Source organism: Gastrolobium bilobum, unplaced genomic scaffold, assembly GCF_033153095.1.
Source record: "Gastrolobium bilobum isolate Gb01-03AN ecotype WA unplaced genomic scaffold, APGP_CSIRO_Gbil_v1 utg22365, whole genome shotgun sequence".
Classification (NCBI taxonomy): domain Eukaryota; kingdom Viridiplantae; phylum Streptophyta; class Magnoliopsida; order Fabales; family Fabaceae; genus Gastrolobium; species Gastrolobium bilobum.
Genome location: NW_026896656.1, coordinates 35,968 through 52,318, shown reverse-complemented (window position 1 = coordinate 52,318; position 16,351 = coordinate 35,968). Strand labels below are relative to the sequence as shown.

Here is a 16,351-nt window from a genome sequence, read left to right as displayed (position 1 = left end):
AGATCATGTTATCAAACACATTTTTTTTCTCAGAAACTGTTCCAAGGCACAGAAATAGAAAATAATTGTTTCTTTTCAGAAACAGTGTTAAGGAACAGAATGGTTGTCATGCACACCCTTAGAGTTAACCCATTATAAATGATTCAAGCAATTTTTTTTCTCAAATGTCCAAAGAAGAAACAATTTAAAATATAACAAATTACGACCAAATATAAGTTCAAATGAACCAGCAGATATAATTGTGATTTATTTGGCAAAAAAATAATAAATTTGACGTGATTTGAGATCTAATATTTAAAATTTGTTTTGAATGATTTATTTATTTATTTTTAGAAGATAATTTTCATTTTATTTATTTTTAAGATTTTAAATTTTGAATTGATTTGTTAATTAGTCTATAAAAGAATATTTAAGACCCTTATTTTTATTCAGTGTCACTATAACTAGACAAGTACCACATCACTAAAGTAACTAAGGATTTTCACATTAATAGGTGAGACTAAAAGATTCATTGATAGGTTATAGTGGATCAAAAAAAAAATCCAAAAGCAACATACATCCAGAAATTTGGACGGTGGCGGAAATGGTTACTACAAGTCTACAATCATGTTGTGCTTTCTAGTTTAAAATTGTGTAGTAAAAGATTTTACACGTCAAATTTATACTCAAATCCAATCAAAATAGATTCTAACCATATTATGTAAAGTGAAAGAATTCTAACCATATAAAAATGAATCTACGGTAATGATTTTATAACTACTTATTCTAATATTTTTTCTCTTTCTTCCCTTATAAAATCATCATTGCTCCGTCTTTATATGATTATGATTATTATGATAAGAAATGGATTCTTATTTGGAGAATATGATTACTCTTCCCACATTGACACTTGGTTCCTTTTATTACAACTTAACTATAGCAACCCATCCACTAGTAGCCACGACATCTAATTAATTGACACCTCATTCCCCTACTAACAGATAACCCCCCACCAGTATACAACTATCAGCAAACATTTACAATTGGGCATTTACAATTAGGCTTCCTATTTACATATGGGAAACAAAGTCTTTGGCCCAAGAAGGTGAGCCTCCCCGTAACATATCTCAGGTGACATGGTTATGTTGATGTTAAATAAGAGAATTCACTCCCAAATGAATAACACAATGTTAGCCAACCTTCAGTTACTAAGTTTTATGTTAGGTGAAATAGGGGTGAACATAGAGGATTAGGGCCTAAGTCAATTTCTGTTAGTGACAGTTAATTAATGGGGGATCTCTAATTGAATTGGTTAGAGGGAAGAGAGGGAAAATAACAAAATAAAAAGGGGAGGGAGAGGAATTCCAGGGTACAACAGATTGCAATAAGTAGTGAGTAGAACAAGGATTCTCTAGTTACTGGAACAGAGAATGAGAGTCTTCCTCTGTCACTGACATTGGAACCTTATCTCTAGGATCTCCAATCACTCTTATTTAGACCCGCAGATAAGAGAGAATATCAATTCAATTTCCTATTCTTTCCCTGTTTCTTCAAATTTCTAACCCAGTTCCTATCTCATAAATACTTCAAAAGTTTGGAAAAATAAATATGTACCTTGCTGCAAGCATATTTGATTTAATTTAATTAATTATGAAACAAAAAAATGTGAGTTTAGAGCAATGGTAAAACTGACTGAAAAGTCACGAATTTAAATTTAAAAAATAACCTATTTGCAAATATATAAGGGTACATATAAGAATTGTTCTCACTCCACGTTCACTTGTTCAGGTTTAATTGAAAATAGTTTTTTCAATTAATTATTAAACAAATATTCCTTCTTATAATCACTTAGCAAGCAACAGTATATTATAATTTGGAAGACAAAAAAAGGACAAGTTGAAAGTAATATTCAAAATGAGGATAGAGCATAGAAGTGTTTAAAAAAAAGGAAAAATATACTTTTATGTTGTATGAGAGAATTTTTTTCTCCTACACATATATCGATTTCCGTATTACTTTTTTATTTTTTATTTTTTATTTTATAATAAGTGGATCTCACACATTTGCCTGGTGGATTCTTGAGCTGTATTAGTCCCATCCTGGGCTTCGATTTGTTCGCAAAAAACCGCATTGTTGTTCCAAACTTAATTTAGTGTGGTGTTGGTTCCCAAACCCAAATTGATTTGATTCTTCAAAGAAATGACAAGACATAATTTAGTTCATTCTGAAAATTTTAATAAATTATGAGAAAAATATTTATTTCAAGAAAAGGAAAAACGTAACCACAGAATTCAAATAAAGAACTATGTCAGCACACAATTGAAACATGATGGGACTGCATGATCAATCACTAATTTTACAACATTAATGTAGACAAGTTGCAATTCTTCTATACCATCGTCGTACATACATCAATTCCAGAGTTTTATTTTGAGATAGAAATATTTTTTTCGTAATCATGTGAGAGTTACAGTGATTAAACCCAAGATTAAAAGTTCAATTCTCAGATAAATACTTTTGGCGAGACCTTCAACCTTCACTATACCGGATCAAATATATATATATATATATATATATATATGTATATATATATATGATTCATTTTATGAAAAAATAGAAAAATTAATTGATTTTATTATACTTAATTTTTTAATACTTTTTATTTTTCAAATTAATAATAAAGAAAAAAACTATTTTTTAAAATATTATTTTATTTTGAAAAAACAAGGATAGAAGTTATTAAAAGTGAGTTATTGATGTGGGATTTTTATGATTTGCCTAAGGCTATAAAAAAAGGACATTAGCCTATTAACATGAAATGGATTAGCTTTGCTGGAATCTAATTAAAAGAAAGGAAAAATGTGTGCCATTTCAAAAGAATGTACACTTGTATCATTTTAAGTGAGAAAAAAAATAGATAAAGGGAAAGAGATAGTGCACAAAAAAAATAAAAGTGTGAGTCTTATCTCTTTGTGAGAGTAAAATGACACAAATTGTGTATTTAAAAAGACAAACATTTTTTTCTTAAAAGAAGCATGTGCCCAAAAAAAAAAAAAAAACTAAAATATGGAATGGATTTCTGGGTCTAAACTCTAAAGCCAAATGGGAAACCAAACTGATCACAATTAAGAAGACTCAGTTGGCCGAAAAAATTCAGTTTTGCCTGGGTTATGAAATAAAAATTTAACGCTTAAATAAAAAAAAATGATAATACGCAAGATTCTTTATATTTAATGAAGGAATTAGGGATAAAGATAATAATTAGGGATACGAATAAGGGTAATATTTAAATTATGTAAATTCTTTTATCGATTAGTTGTTTAGATCAATAACTTGTAAATATAAATGTCCCTCTACTAATGAAAACAATTTAGATTCCATAAAATTTCAAATAAAGAAAAATATTACAATAGCGCATTAGAATAACTACACTATTTATCTTGGTAGCACAAATATGTACTCAAACTTACCCCGGATACTTCAAAAACCACAAATATATGGTCATATTAGCCTGTAAGTAATAGACACATTAGTCCATAAAAAAACACTAATATGACCAACATTTATGGTTCTTTAAGGATCAGAGTAAAATTTTTACATTCTCAATAACTAATGTGTTTATGGTAAAATTTCTCAAAAACAAATTTAAAGATTTACAAAATAAAGAGGGTTCTTTCAATGACCAATCATTATTTCCTACCGTACAATCAAATTGCATCAAAATTGAACTTTAAAGAGACGTCAGAGTAGCAAATGAGCAGGTCATTTCAGGTCAACTACAGTGTTGAGAAAGAAAGGAGCAGAAAGTATGAAATTCGCAAGAAAAAAAAGAAGTTAAATTTTCCACATACAACACAACAATTCTAGTCACCGAATTTTTTTGTCCTCTCAAAGTTGTCTCTATCCAAATTTAAAATTGCTTTCAGACTTCAATTCTTTACCTGTAAATCCTAGCCAGAAATTCAGTTACAGGTAGCAGAAACAATGCCAATCTGTCCACACCCCTTACAAGAGAGTTACAAGAAGACTTCAGTGAACAAGCAACCAATAGATCTGAAATTCTAGAAAGATGTTACTAAATAAAATTTCAACCACTAAAAACATTAGTAGTTAACATCTCATTGGACTCTATCTAGGTGTAACATGGTGTACAGTTAAATCTAAAACATTTGTTGGAATAATGTTGATGTGTTTCTAAATAAATTGTTTCACCAATGCCTAAGAAATGTTTACTTCTGAAGCAGCATGAAGGAGCTCATCTGGGGTTGCAGCTGGATCAAGATCCCAACACTTTTCAGGCAAATTTTCTGCCTCCCCTTTCAGCAACCATGAAGGCACTTGGTGTGAAAAGCACAACATTTCTCTTCTTGGTATCCATCGAATGGCATTTCTGTCTGTATTCCTCTTGTATACAGTTTTGAATCCAGCCAACTTAATAAGGGGACTAACACAAACACCAAGTTCCTCAGAGTAATCATCCAGCACCTCCACCATTTCGTATTGATGCCTCACTTCATCCGGTGTAGATCTGTTCCAATCTGTTGACCAATTTCTATAAACGGCCCAAATATCTCCACTTCTGGGGTATAGGCGAACACAACCACCTCGACCAGCCTTTGCCCGGATTAGAACATGAGAAAAAATGTTAACTTGGTCAACAACATCAGAGTTCAAGGCCCTGAAATTTCCGCAAGATTTGGTGAAGCCTGAATCAAGCCAGTTCACTGAGCCAAACTCACTATCAGTTTTTGAACTCAAGTAACTAATATGAAGTTTAAATGGATTGACAGAGATAACCTCGCGGATCAGACAATACAAGCGAGGCATGCCATCATCCTCATCATATAAGGCCCATATTTGCTTTGGCCTGAAGCATTCTTCCGACCTATCTTTATCGAAGTCATGAAAGTCGGGATCAGGCACAGTTATTGAGACTGGACCAGTTTTCCTATGCTCTAACTGATGACCAGAAACATTCAGAACTGTTTTTCTGCATGTGTCTCTTTTGACTTGACCAACTTCAGCTTTTGATTTTTCTCTCTCATTAACAGCAGCAGCAGCAGCAGCAGAAGTTTCAGATGCCAACTTCATCTCTTCCAGTTTCTTCCTTATTTCTGTCCTGGCCTTCTCAATCAATAATTTTCTTGCATCAAAAGCTGGTGCCATGGAATACTGTTTGGTTTGCACTTCACTTGTGCAGTTAAGCCTCTGGCCGTGTCCAACACTTTCATTTCCATTAGCCAATGTTGATTCTGAAGCACATTTTGACCCCTTTTCTTCATGGCCATTTTTTAAACTGGGTCCCACAACTTTCCTTTTCTTCTCAGGTTTACTTGGCTTAACTTCCTGTGGTTCATTACCAGGGAATGACACATCTGAATTCATATTGACCACAGTCTCGGTCATGTGATGCTTCCTATCAACTCCTGATTTAACTTTTGGTCTTCCCCTTTTCGCATTCCCATTAGCCTGACTAACAGAATCAGCAGATAAGGTGGTTGATCCATTTTCATTGGCAAATCCAGCAGAGCTCCACTGATATGAAACATTTGGAACATACTCATATCCATGTCCCGAATGGTATCCTGTGACCCCATTGCCAGTGAAATAGGCGGCACTAGTTGGAACATATGTCACTCCATCAAATGAATGGCTTCCATACCCATTGCCAGGCACATATGACCAAGGACAATATGGGAATGAACCATTTGCTGGGGCTGCTCCTGTTTCAACAGCAATGAAAGTGCAACGGCAATTCTTACAAGAAAGTTTTTTATTCGCATACTTGCGCTGATACTCATACTGAACCTTACAAGAGGTGCAAATTGTCCAGAAAGTGGCATGCTTATCTCCAGAGGTTGAAAAATTGGAACATTGACTATAACCTGTTGCATGGACTGAAGATAAATCCATCTGATTAATCCCTGCAGCCAATTGCGCATTTCTTTTGAGATCATAAGAACTGCGCAAAGAACTATCTGACAGCCACGTCCACGCCTCAGACACAAGATTAAATGCCCCATCAGCTCCCACACATTTGTTCTTATCTGGGTGAAGCAACACAGCCATCTTCTTGTACTTTTTCTTCACAGCATCTTTATCTGCTGAAGGTTTTAAGCCAAGAATAGAATAATAATCTGGTTCACCATTACAGGTGACCTCGGAGGCAATGTAAACATCAAATGTGGTCACCATTTGAGATATACCCTCCAATCCGGGATAAAGCTTTTTAGCCTTCAAAGCATAACTTTTTGCACCTGCAAAGTCCCTCTGAGCAAATCGCTTCTCAGCAATCTCTATTGCTTTAAGTGCCTCCTCTTTGTATGCTTCCATGTAGGAACCAAAACACTTCAAAACTGAACTCTTGAAACAGATGCTATAACCAGCCACACACATCTAACATCGTTTCCACTGTCCATATCTGCTGAGAAAGATTTGGTATGAAAAAAAAAAAAAGCAAAAAAAAAAAAAAAAATTAAAAAAGTTTTAAAGCTCACAAAATATTCAACTCAGATCAAAGAGCAATAATTCATACCATTTTGCATTAAAAGAACAGACACAAATGCCATCCTATATTAACAATTTTATAAAATAAACTTCAAGCATCGACCTATGATTCATGCTCTCTAAGGTTGCTAAAACAACAAGGGTCATGCGATTTGAGTCTATTACACTAAAAACAAAATATCAAAAAAACTTTTTTTTTCCTTCCTCATTAACTGAACTTTCCAAGAAACCAAACACTTCCAATTTTAAGATCAATAAAATATTTATCTCTTGAAACACGCAAGCAAAATAATCGAAATTCAATAAAAACCCAAAACTAAGCTTAGAGATCGAAAATCTACACCAAAAAGCCCAAAAATTTAAACTCATACTTTATTCAAAATTAAAAATTAAAAAAAATAAACGAACAACAAATTTAGCAACCCCAGATGCAATAAAACTTAGGAAAATTAAAAAGAGAAAGAAAAAGAAAGAAAAGAAACTAACTGAGATTGGAGCTAAAAATGGAAGTTGAAGAAGACCCAGATCGGAGAATTGAGCTTAGCACAGTGCGAATCTCAGCAAACTAACATCGGAGAACACAGAACCCAAATTTTCATGGAGTCTGCTGAATCGGGAACCGGGTTCGGGTTCGGGTCGGAAACTGGTCCGATTCGGTTGATGAATAGGAGCTTCTGACAATGGCAGATGAGAATAAGATGGTAACAGTAGCAATGAAAAATTAAAACGTTTATTATGATTATTATTGCCGTTGTTATCTATTATGTTATTATTATATATTTAATAGAATGATAATAATTTGTTATAAACTGATATGATTGGACATTGGGGGAAGGTGAAGTGTAAGATAGAAGCACAATGGCGTCATAGGAAATTTATCTATTATTATATTACACTAGATTATTTTGAAATTTGTTTGAACAGCAGTAAAAAAAATTTAGTTTAGAGGCGTTTGGTAGGATGATTTTTTTCAGGATTTTTAGGAAATTGAAATTTTTTAAATTTTAAATTTTTGGATATTTTTGTAAACTGATTGTAAAAATCATATTTTTAAAAATTGAGATTCCTGGATAAAAAAAAAAATTCTCCTCTACCAAACGCCCCATAATTTTAAATTATATTCTATTTTTTTAATATTGAGTATTAACTTCGGGGTTTTGGTTTGTCATGCAACATGATATGGTAAAGTTTCTTACAGACACAATATTTTATGGGACCCATTTATGAAAAAAAGAAAAAAAGAAAAAGTACGAAAAACGAGTCTCTACAACATGACATGATAACTTTTTTTACGACATAACTTTTATAAAACCCATTAACTTTACTGTTAGAATATTTCAAGAAATCACTTATATATCAAAATATTTTTTATAAAATAAATTTGAAATTTTAATAAAAGAATAAAATATTTACTTTCCCGTACAAACAATAAAGACATGGGATCGATAATTTTATTTCTCATTTCTCATGTTATTTTCTCTCTGCACGAAAATCAGTATTTATTCCTATAATATATATATATATATATATATATTCTAAAGCTGATAATGTAGATTGATTTGTCTTTAACCAAATAAAAAATGGGATAGGATGATATATTTTTATAAATAAATTGAAAATACAAACCCACCTGATTTTATGATGGATTAACGTGTTGGCGGATTAATCCACCTAGATAATAATAAAAATCTTAAAAACAAGTAACGCCAAAGTAAAAATCAAAAGCCGAGGAAGAAAAAAAGTGGAATCTGATTCAACCAACACACACTAAAATGGCAAGCATCATCACTCCAAAAATTTTATAAACAAATAGTGCATGCCATAATTCACAAACAAGTAATGCAAGGAAACACCCAATGACAAATAAAAAAGAAGTTATAATTACCTTGACAAAAAAAAAACCCTCGAATTTCGCACATTCAAGCTGTGGGTAATTTAAGAATTATATGAGAAAAGAGCATCAATAAAGTCATTAAAGTAGGTTTACGAAGTTACCCAAATTCATAGAAAAGAAGAGATTTTTACTATGAATAGCTAATATGAAAAAGAAGAGATTTTGATCACGAATAGCACAAATAAGTGCACATCAATAGAACCAATAAAAGTAAAACTAAAGTAAATGAATCACCTTCTTCGTTCTGGTCTTGGTTTTGAATTTAATCGCAAAAGATAACAAGAACGAGATGTTGAGATTTGGCTTGATGGTGGGATTGGGAACTTAACATGTAATAGGTAGCCACAGCAGCCGTGAGTGAAATATAGAGGCTAAGAGATTATAGGTAAGGGAGGTAACCCAAAATTTTAAGTCCTCACTTTTTTATAAGGAGTGAATCGTAGGCATGTATTTATGTTGCAACATGTCATCCTCAAATATTTTTTGAGAAAAATATTTCTGCAGTTATTGCAGATAAGCTATCTGCATTTACTCTCAAAACGACGTCGTATTGAGTTTACTGCAAATAACTTATATGGAGTAACCACAGAAAAAGCGAACCCATATTTTTTTTACCAAAAGTCTTTTGGGGAACAAGTGAGTCAAAATTTACATAATTGCGATTTTCATTTTTCAATTTTCAACGGTTCGACATTAAATCTCCTTAAATACAAGGTTGCCTCTGAGAAACCACTAACGCATAACAGTCATCTACCATTAAATCTCTATAAATAAAAGGAGATTAGAAAGGGGAATGAATCCTCTCATGCCTAATGATGAGGGATTTTGGTAGTGTGCCAAAGGTTATATATTCAAACATCGGTTCCACTGTTGTATCTAAAAAACAATTCTCATGTCATATGGAAGATCTTAATCATTTATTCACATATCAATGATTATCAATTAAATTGACAATTTCCATGTTCTCATCTTACAAACTTCGTCAAAATTGTGACCTTTGATCTATATTGAATGATTGACTAAAATCTTTCATATGATATTATTATGTTAAAACAAGACATGAGATGATTAATTTTCTTAACGGTCATTTAGTTTTTCTTTTAAGTGAAAAATAAAAATGAAGAATATTTGAGAAAATAGTGCAAAATTTACACAAACTTTTTTTTCTTTTCAGTTTTCAATGGTTTGCCATTAAATATCCCTAAATACAAGCTTTCCTCGAAGAAACAAATAAAGCAAAATAGTCATCGACCATTAAATGTCCATAAATACAAGGCATTCAAGATAGACATTTTTTTTTTTTTTTTTTTGTAAATAAAGAAGGGCTAAGTCCAGACATTTTTTTTCTTTAGATAGACGAGAGAAAGATAAAAAGAAAACAAACAATCTTCAGAAGACAAGTAATGCAAAATTTACACAAAGTGTGTATTACAAAAAAAAAAAAAAAAAAATTACACAAAGTGTTTTCACTTTTCAATTTTCAATTGTGTGTCATTTAATTTTCCTATGTACACGGCTTTTAAAAAAACAAGTAATTTAAAATGCTTGCGTCATTAGATCCCAATAAATGCAAGGCTCAAAAGCTCAAAATGGTCACTTCAAACAAGAAATGTAATGCCATTATTTTTTTTACATGCCAAACAGACCCGAATTCTAGATGGTGGTTTGCTACACAAGCCAAAAGTTGAATGCCTGGTTAAATGGAGCTTGCCACATATGGGCTGGGCAAAGTTAAACGTGGATGGATCCAGCGCTCATGGGGATCTTCGAATGGGACGTGGTGGTGTGATTCAGGATTATAGTGGAGATTCAGTTGTTGGGTTTGCTAAAAACTTGGGCTGCGGGAATTCAGTCGATCCAAAAGTTTAGGGGGTCTATTTTGGCCTGCTGATAGCTTGGGAATGTGGCTTTAGAAGGATTTGGCTAGTAGGAGATTCCATGGTGGCTAGAGACTCAGTCCTCAAAGATTGTCAAGAGGAAAACTCACTGAACAAGGTGATAGCTCGCATAAGAAGCTTGATTGGCAGATATTGGGTTAACCATTTCTCACATACCTGCAGATAAGCAAATGGGGTGGAAGATTGATTGGCAATTCAAGCCTATATACGATCACTTCAAACAAGATATGCAAGGCCCATATTTGCTTTGGCCTCAAGCATTCTTCTGACCTATCTTTATCGAAGTCATAAAATTCAGGATCTGGGATAGTTATTGAGACTGGACCAGTTTTCTTATGCTCTAATTGATGACTAGATACATTCAGAACTGTTTTTCTGCATGTGTCTCTTTTGACTTGACCAACTTCAGCTTTTGATTTTTCTCTCTCATTAAAGCAGCAGCAGTTTTAAATGCCAACTTCATCTCTTTCAGTTTTTTTTATTGTTAGAGATATATAAAATCGTTAAAAAGGCTTTTGTTGCCTTGCTAACAATTATGCAAGTAAACGCGCAAGTATACGTGACAACAAATAATATAGGATTTTTGTGAGTCCCAGTTATCGTTCCCACAAGGATCTTTGGCGTTTTTGATTTTGAATGAAAATAGCAATTGCTAAAACTAAATCTAATCTAAAAAGTGAGTAAAAATAAAAACAAAGTAATCACAAGACTAAGTTAAAATATTACTGACCAGTGACTTTTTTTTAGGATTTTCAGAATTGATTTCTTGAGTTAAAGGATAAAAATGGAAGGAAAGCAAATTGAGTGTCTTATGTAAAAAGATTTTTATATAAAAAATTGTAAACAGAACTATGATTGAAATATTAAAAATCAAATGAAAAGAAATCTGAGTTAGTGAAAAATAGGTTGGAAAAATAGGTTGAGCTACAGTTACCTTTCCCCACAGCAATGGAGTGAATGTTAATTACAGATTACTAAAAATTAATTCTCAGTTAACGGATCACTTCTTGTTGATCTTAATCCCTTAAAATTATTTTATCCACAACTTTCATTCACACATCCCTGTGCTAAATGAAGTGAGGACTCTTGAATCACAAATCCAAAGTTACATGGTGGCTGCCCTTATCCCTAAGTGACAACCCTTGAATGCTCTCACAATCAAGTCCATGTGCTTAATGCATTTTCCAGAATTAGTCAATCTCCCGATGACTTCTTCCTAAAACAACATCTACCATCAGGCCTCAATGACAGAATGTTTAAATACCAAGCATGGCATTAAACAACTGAGAATCAAAGTTTAAAAAAAAACAATTAACAAACATCCATAACTGAGGTTTGGGTACCTAGACCCAACCTTAAAAGGTTTAGCTCATACCCATAATGGTTGAGCTACAAAAACAGCAAAATGAAAATGAAAAATTATAGACGAACTAAAGTGCAGAAAACGTAAAACACAGCTCGAGTCCTATTATAACACCTCGCAATTCTAAATTAAATATTAAAATATTAAATGAGGATTAAAGTGAAGGATTAGTAAAAATCCTGAAAATTAGGCCAAAATACAAAGAAAGGGCAAAACGGTAATTAACCAACGCGCAACCCTAGGAAGATAAAAATTGAGTAGAAGGTCTCAGATGGTAAAAATTGAGTGGTTAGGCAAGTTTCAGAAAATTCAGTGAATAGTGTTTTTACCGGGTAAAAATACCGCGGTACAGTTGCACCGTAAAGCGTGTCGATTGAGTTTTGAGCTCTAGGTTTTAAATATGGGTTATAAATGGTTTATAGAAATAGGGAATATGATTTCTGATAAAATTTGATGGAATTGAGTAAGTTTGGGGAAGCGTGCTAACGACGCGCGCAACATCTTAAAACAGCATTTTCTCCGAACGACCGGAAAGCTCCGGATTCATCTGATCAAGGGTGATTAAAGGACAATGGTTAATGTTAAAAATTAGAGTTTCTAAATAGGGTGTGAATTTACGGACGTTTAGTGAAAATTCGAATTAGTTTTAAATCGCGTGAGGTGGCGGTGGGTTCCACCCCACTTGAAATCACTTAAGACACATAAGCATTTCACTATTCATTGTTTTCTCTCTCCCCTTCTCCCCTCAAAGAAACCGTGACAGCCCCCTCCCCCTTCCATTTTCGTTTTTTGTTTGATTTCTTCATAACTTCATCAATTTTTAATCGAATCGGACGACTTTTGTCTTGAAATTCGATGGAAATCACCACCCGAACCCGTTCCACTGATTAGTTTTCCTTGAAACCCTCTCTATTATGAGAAAAGAGCCATATACACCACAAATTTCTTGGAGAATTTGGGGTTGATTTCTTAAGCCATTGCTTGTGGAGTTCTAGGAGGAGTCTTGTGACGTAATTGTGGGTAAGTTACAACACCTCTCATGGTTTGATTTGATGATTTATTTTCATGAACCCTAAAGGGGGTTTTGTTGATTTGTGTTGTTAGAGAGCTCAAATAGAAAATGTGTATTAGATGATAATGTCTTAGAATGATGTGTTAAAGCTATAAATGCAATGAAAATTATTGATGAAAAATGTGAATTTTTAACTGAGAAAATTTTGAGGATGTCATGACTTTGAGTTTGAAATTGTTGTTAGGATTGTATAGTGGGATTGTTGTATGATTGTATGTTGACATAATGGGATTATATGAGGTGTGGAGTGGTTAAAATTGAATATAAATCCTTTGGAATTGCATAGGTGAAATTCGGCCATTTAGGGAATTTTAGGGATTTGATGTTGATGGTATTGCTTGGATGATGTATCATGTGTTAAATGGTATTTAGATGGGTTGTGTGGTGGTTGGAAGGTTAGAGAATCAATGAAAAATAATTGATGGTGTTGAGAATCATAAAGGATCCTAGAGTGAGATATTAAGCAAAACGACGTTTAAAAGACGTAAAATGAAAAACGGCATTTGGTATGGCCTTTTGGTAACCTAAGGATGCTTAATAAAATGAGAAAGAAAATTTAAAAAAATAAATTGTAAAATAAGCCTTCAAAGGCCGAACCTACAAGGGTGTAGGGGAGGTTTTTGACGTTTTTCGTGTTCTGATAGAATTGTCGTGTACTGATGATTCGTACATGGTTGTTGTAGGTTGCCGTACGTTGATTTGAACCCCGAACCGTGAGTCGGAGGATTGCCCTTGGTCCTAGACCAAGTGGGATTGAGGTAAGTGATTGGAATCATGCTGTATAATTGGTAATTGCATGTATTCGTATGAGTTTTAAGTAATTGGAAATGTCCTCTGTGTAGGCATTTCTGTGAGTAACGAGCTCAGAGAATATACTGTTGTGGAGCAAAGTGAAGAGGCTTATTAAAGTAACCTCTTGGTACTGGGGCTTGATCCCCTTTTGTGTTCTACCATTCTCGTTAAGGGTGATGGTAGGAAGTGTATGTAAGTAATGTAGAATAACATGATCATGCATTTGTTATGTATGTTAGTGGTACACTAGATGTACCGAGTCTCTGGCCAGTAGACAGTTTTTGCCTTCGGGCGTTTCGAACTTCCACTGGATAGGTCTCCGAGAGGGAGTTCCAGTTGACTTAGGGTCGTTGTGTGTGATCCGGATAGGAGCACACTAGGAAGTCTCGGGTGTATGCGGATGGGAGGGGTACCTTGGTTGGATGTTCTTGGAACACGACTTGGATAAGACCCGTAGGCTTACATGCCGAGCCATTAGGCAGGACGTTGCGTGGTATTGGTAGCTACCATTCCAGCTTCGTCGTATTTTGTATCCCTATGTTCCCCAGTTTCTCTAAATCCTATTATTTTATATTATTTATATGCATCAAAGTGAGCCATTGGGCGGAGTTTTCTCCGGAACCTCTGGGTTACTGAGATATATTCGTGTATCTCACCCTGTCTTGGGGGCTTTATTTCAGGACGTAGCAGTGGTGCAGGAGCGGCGGGCAAGAAGCCCGTAGGTTGAGTCGTTGGAGGATTTTATACACTTTGCATTTTGATGGCCATTGAGCCTAGGCTAGACTTAGGGCATGAACATTCTATATGTATGTAGGAGGAGATTCATAGTCATATTTGTTCATGTCATTTTGCCTAAGTCTAGTTGTATATGTCATTTTAAGTTTTATGTTTCGAGTTGTAATTTAAAGTTATGAATTTGCAAGTTGTAATATGTAATTGAGATGTTGTAATTGTACATGAATACTTGATGTAATATGATGAAAGGACTTTAGGCCTATTTTAGGATTATGATTATATGTATGCTTAGAAAAATCATGTAAATGGACATTGGTGATTGAAACAAGTCAAGGATTAATATAGTGAGCAATATGATATGAATTGTGTAATAACTATGAACTGAGTTGGGTTTTAAGTGCCCCAAGGAATTGTTGGTCCTTGTGTGTGCCACACATTGATTAGTAGGTACATTTGAGGTCCTAGATCACATTAGCAAATTTGGGAATTTTTGTAAAAACAAAGGAAACTCTGGCATAATTTAGGCAAACTTCGGGAGAGCATATCTCCCATCACAGAGGTCCGATAGGGACGTTCTATACTCCATTTTGAAGGTTGGGATGTCCTCTATCTTGTGGTAAAATTCGAGAGAATTATGGGTTGAAATCCGGCTTGAAAAAGGCAGAGAGTGCAGACTGCCCAATTGCTCACTGCACTTGTGGCAGTTCTGGACCAGTTTTGGGAAATTAATTCCCGCTTCGTTTCTTGGTCATATTAAGTGTATGATATATCAAATTGAAGCTTAAGGTGTATAGTTTATGGTATAAAAATTTGAGAGCAATTGGTTTAGTGGATTTTGTGAAGTAATTCGTGGAGTGAGGGATGTTTGGAGCTATTTTGGGGTTGGCTGGCAGTTTTGCTTGTCCAACTTCAAACAGCGATATCCGGAGCAAACAAGATCGAAATAACTCATGTGATGGCTCATTAGAAAGGTAATTAAGTCCCGTAAAAGATACTAAAAGATGAGACGAAAATGAAGAAAGTTGAGAGAATATAAATAAATATACCGAACCATGTTCGGATGGGTAGAAATCGTAAAATTGAGAAATTGGCTAAGTGGGTTTATGGGGACCCCTTAGTGAGTTGTATTAAGTAAAATAAGATATAAAAATATTTTAAACAAGTATTCCGCAAGAGTTTACAGTTATGGTCACAACTTTTATTTATTACGCTTTTTACGGTTTTAAATGCTCGCGTAATAAACGGAAAAAGTTTACTCGCATTTTCAATAAAGGAATTGCTGTGATTGTAACTGCGCTTAATATGATAATTAATGTTAACAATACCGGTATACAATGGGCTGTTACACCTATTCACCAGAATAGCCTCGGTACTGTGCTGACAAGTTCTAATCAAAACAAAGTAGGCCCTATTTACAGTACCAGAAAATACAAAAATAAAAATAAAGAAAAATGGAGAAGAAGAACCATGAAAGAAGTCTGCCCTTAAAGCCTTTACCCATAGCTTCTTTATATCTCCTCCTCCTTGCAAGTAGCAGCAACGTGAGCCCTTAGATAAGAATCCACGTGTCTTTCTCTTTTCATAACTTGATTAATCTTCCTTTGCATGTCCATCACCAAGATATCATCACCCTTAATCCGCTCCACACATGCTCGTGTAAAATCGGTAATGGCTTGATATGAGTGTACGGTGAGATGGGAAAAGGGCAAAAGAATGGTGGCTATGGTTCTCTTTTGATCGATGGCCTAAAGATGTGCTTGTGAGTCATTGGGATATTTTTTACTTTATTGTTTTGTTTTCCACTGCAGCCCTTCCTCTTTCTGTACAATTCCTCATTTACCTTTGTGTAACAGAGGCCACCTCTTAACTTTGCAAAGCTAGACATGTTAACATTTGGGCTGGTTTTGTTTCTGAATTTGGGCTAGAGGTCCTGCACAAGTAATTTAAATAATTCAACCCATTACTCATGTATCAGAATAAAAATTTAAAGTTACATGACCATGGTTTACATATCACATCAGGGACTCACTCTTAAACTTTTTCTTGAATTTAAGGTAAAAAAATTAACAGTTTTAAGTCTCTTTCGGAGACTTATCATCCTTCACTTAAAA

The 16,351-nt window shown here is 34.0% G+C and overlaps 1 protein-coding gene across 1 annotated transcript; it reads right to left on the bottom strand.

Annotated features, from left to right (window-relative positions):
- Positions 1-3,828: 3,828 nt before the first annotated feature.
- On the bottom strand, positions 3,829-7,169 carry LOC133301309 (uncharacterized). The gene is made up of 2 exons (XM_061500936.1): positions 6,973-7,169; positions 3,829-6,400 (listed from the first exon to the last, which is right to left on the bottom strand). Exon 2 carries the CDS (start codon positions 6,373-6,375, stop codon positions 4,198-4,200), a length of 2,178 nt encoding a protein of 725 aa, XP_061356920.1. The 5' UTR covers positions 6,376-6,400; positions 6,973-7,169; the 3' UTR covers positions 3,829-4,197.
- Between the last annotated feature and the right edge of the window lie 9,182 nt (positions 7,170-16,351).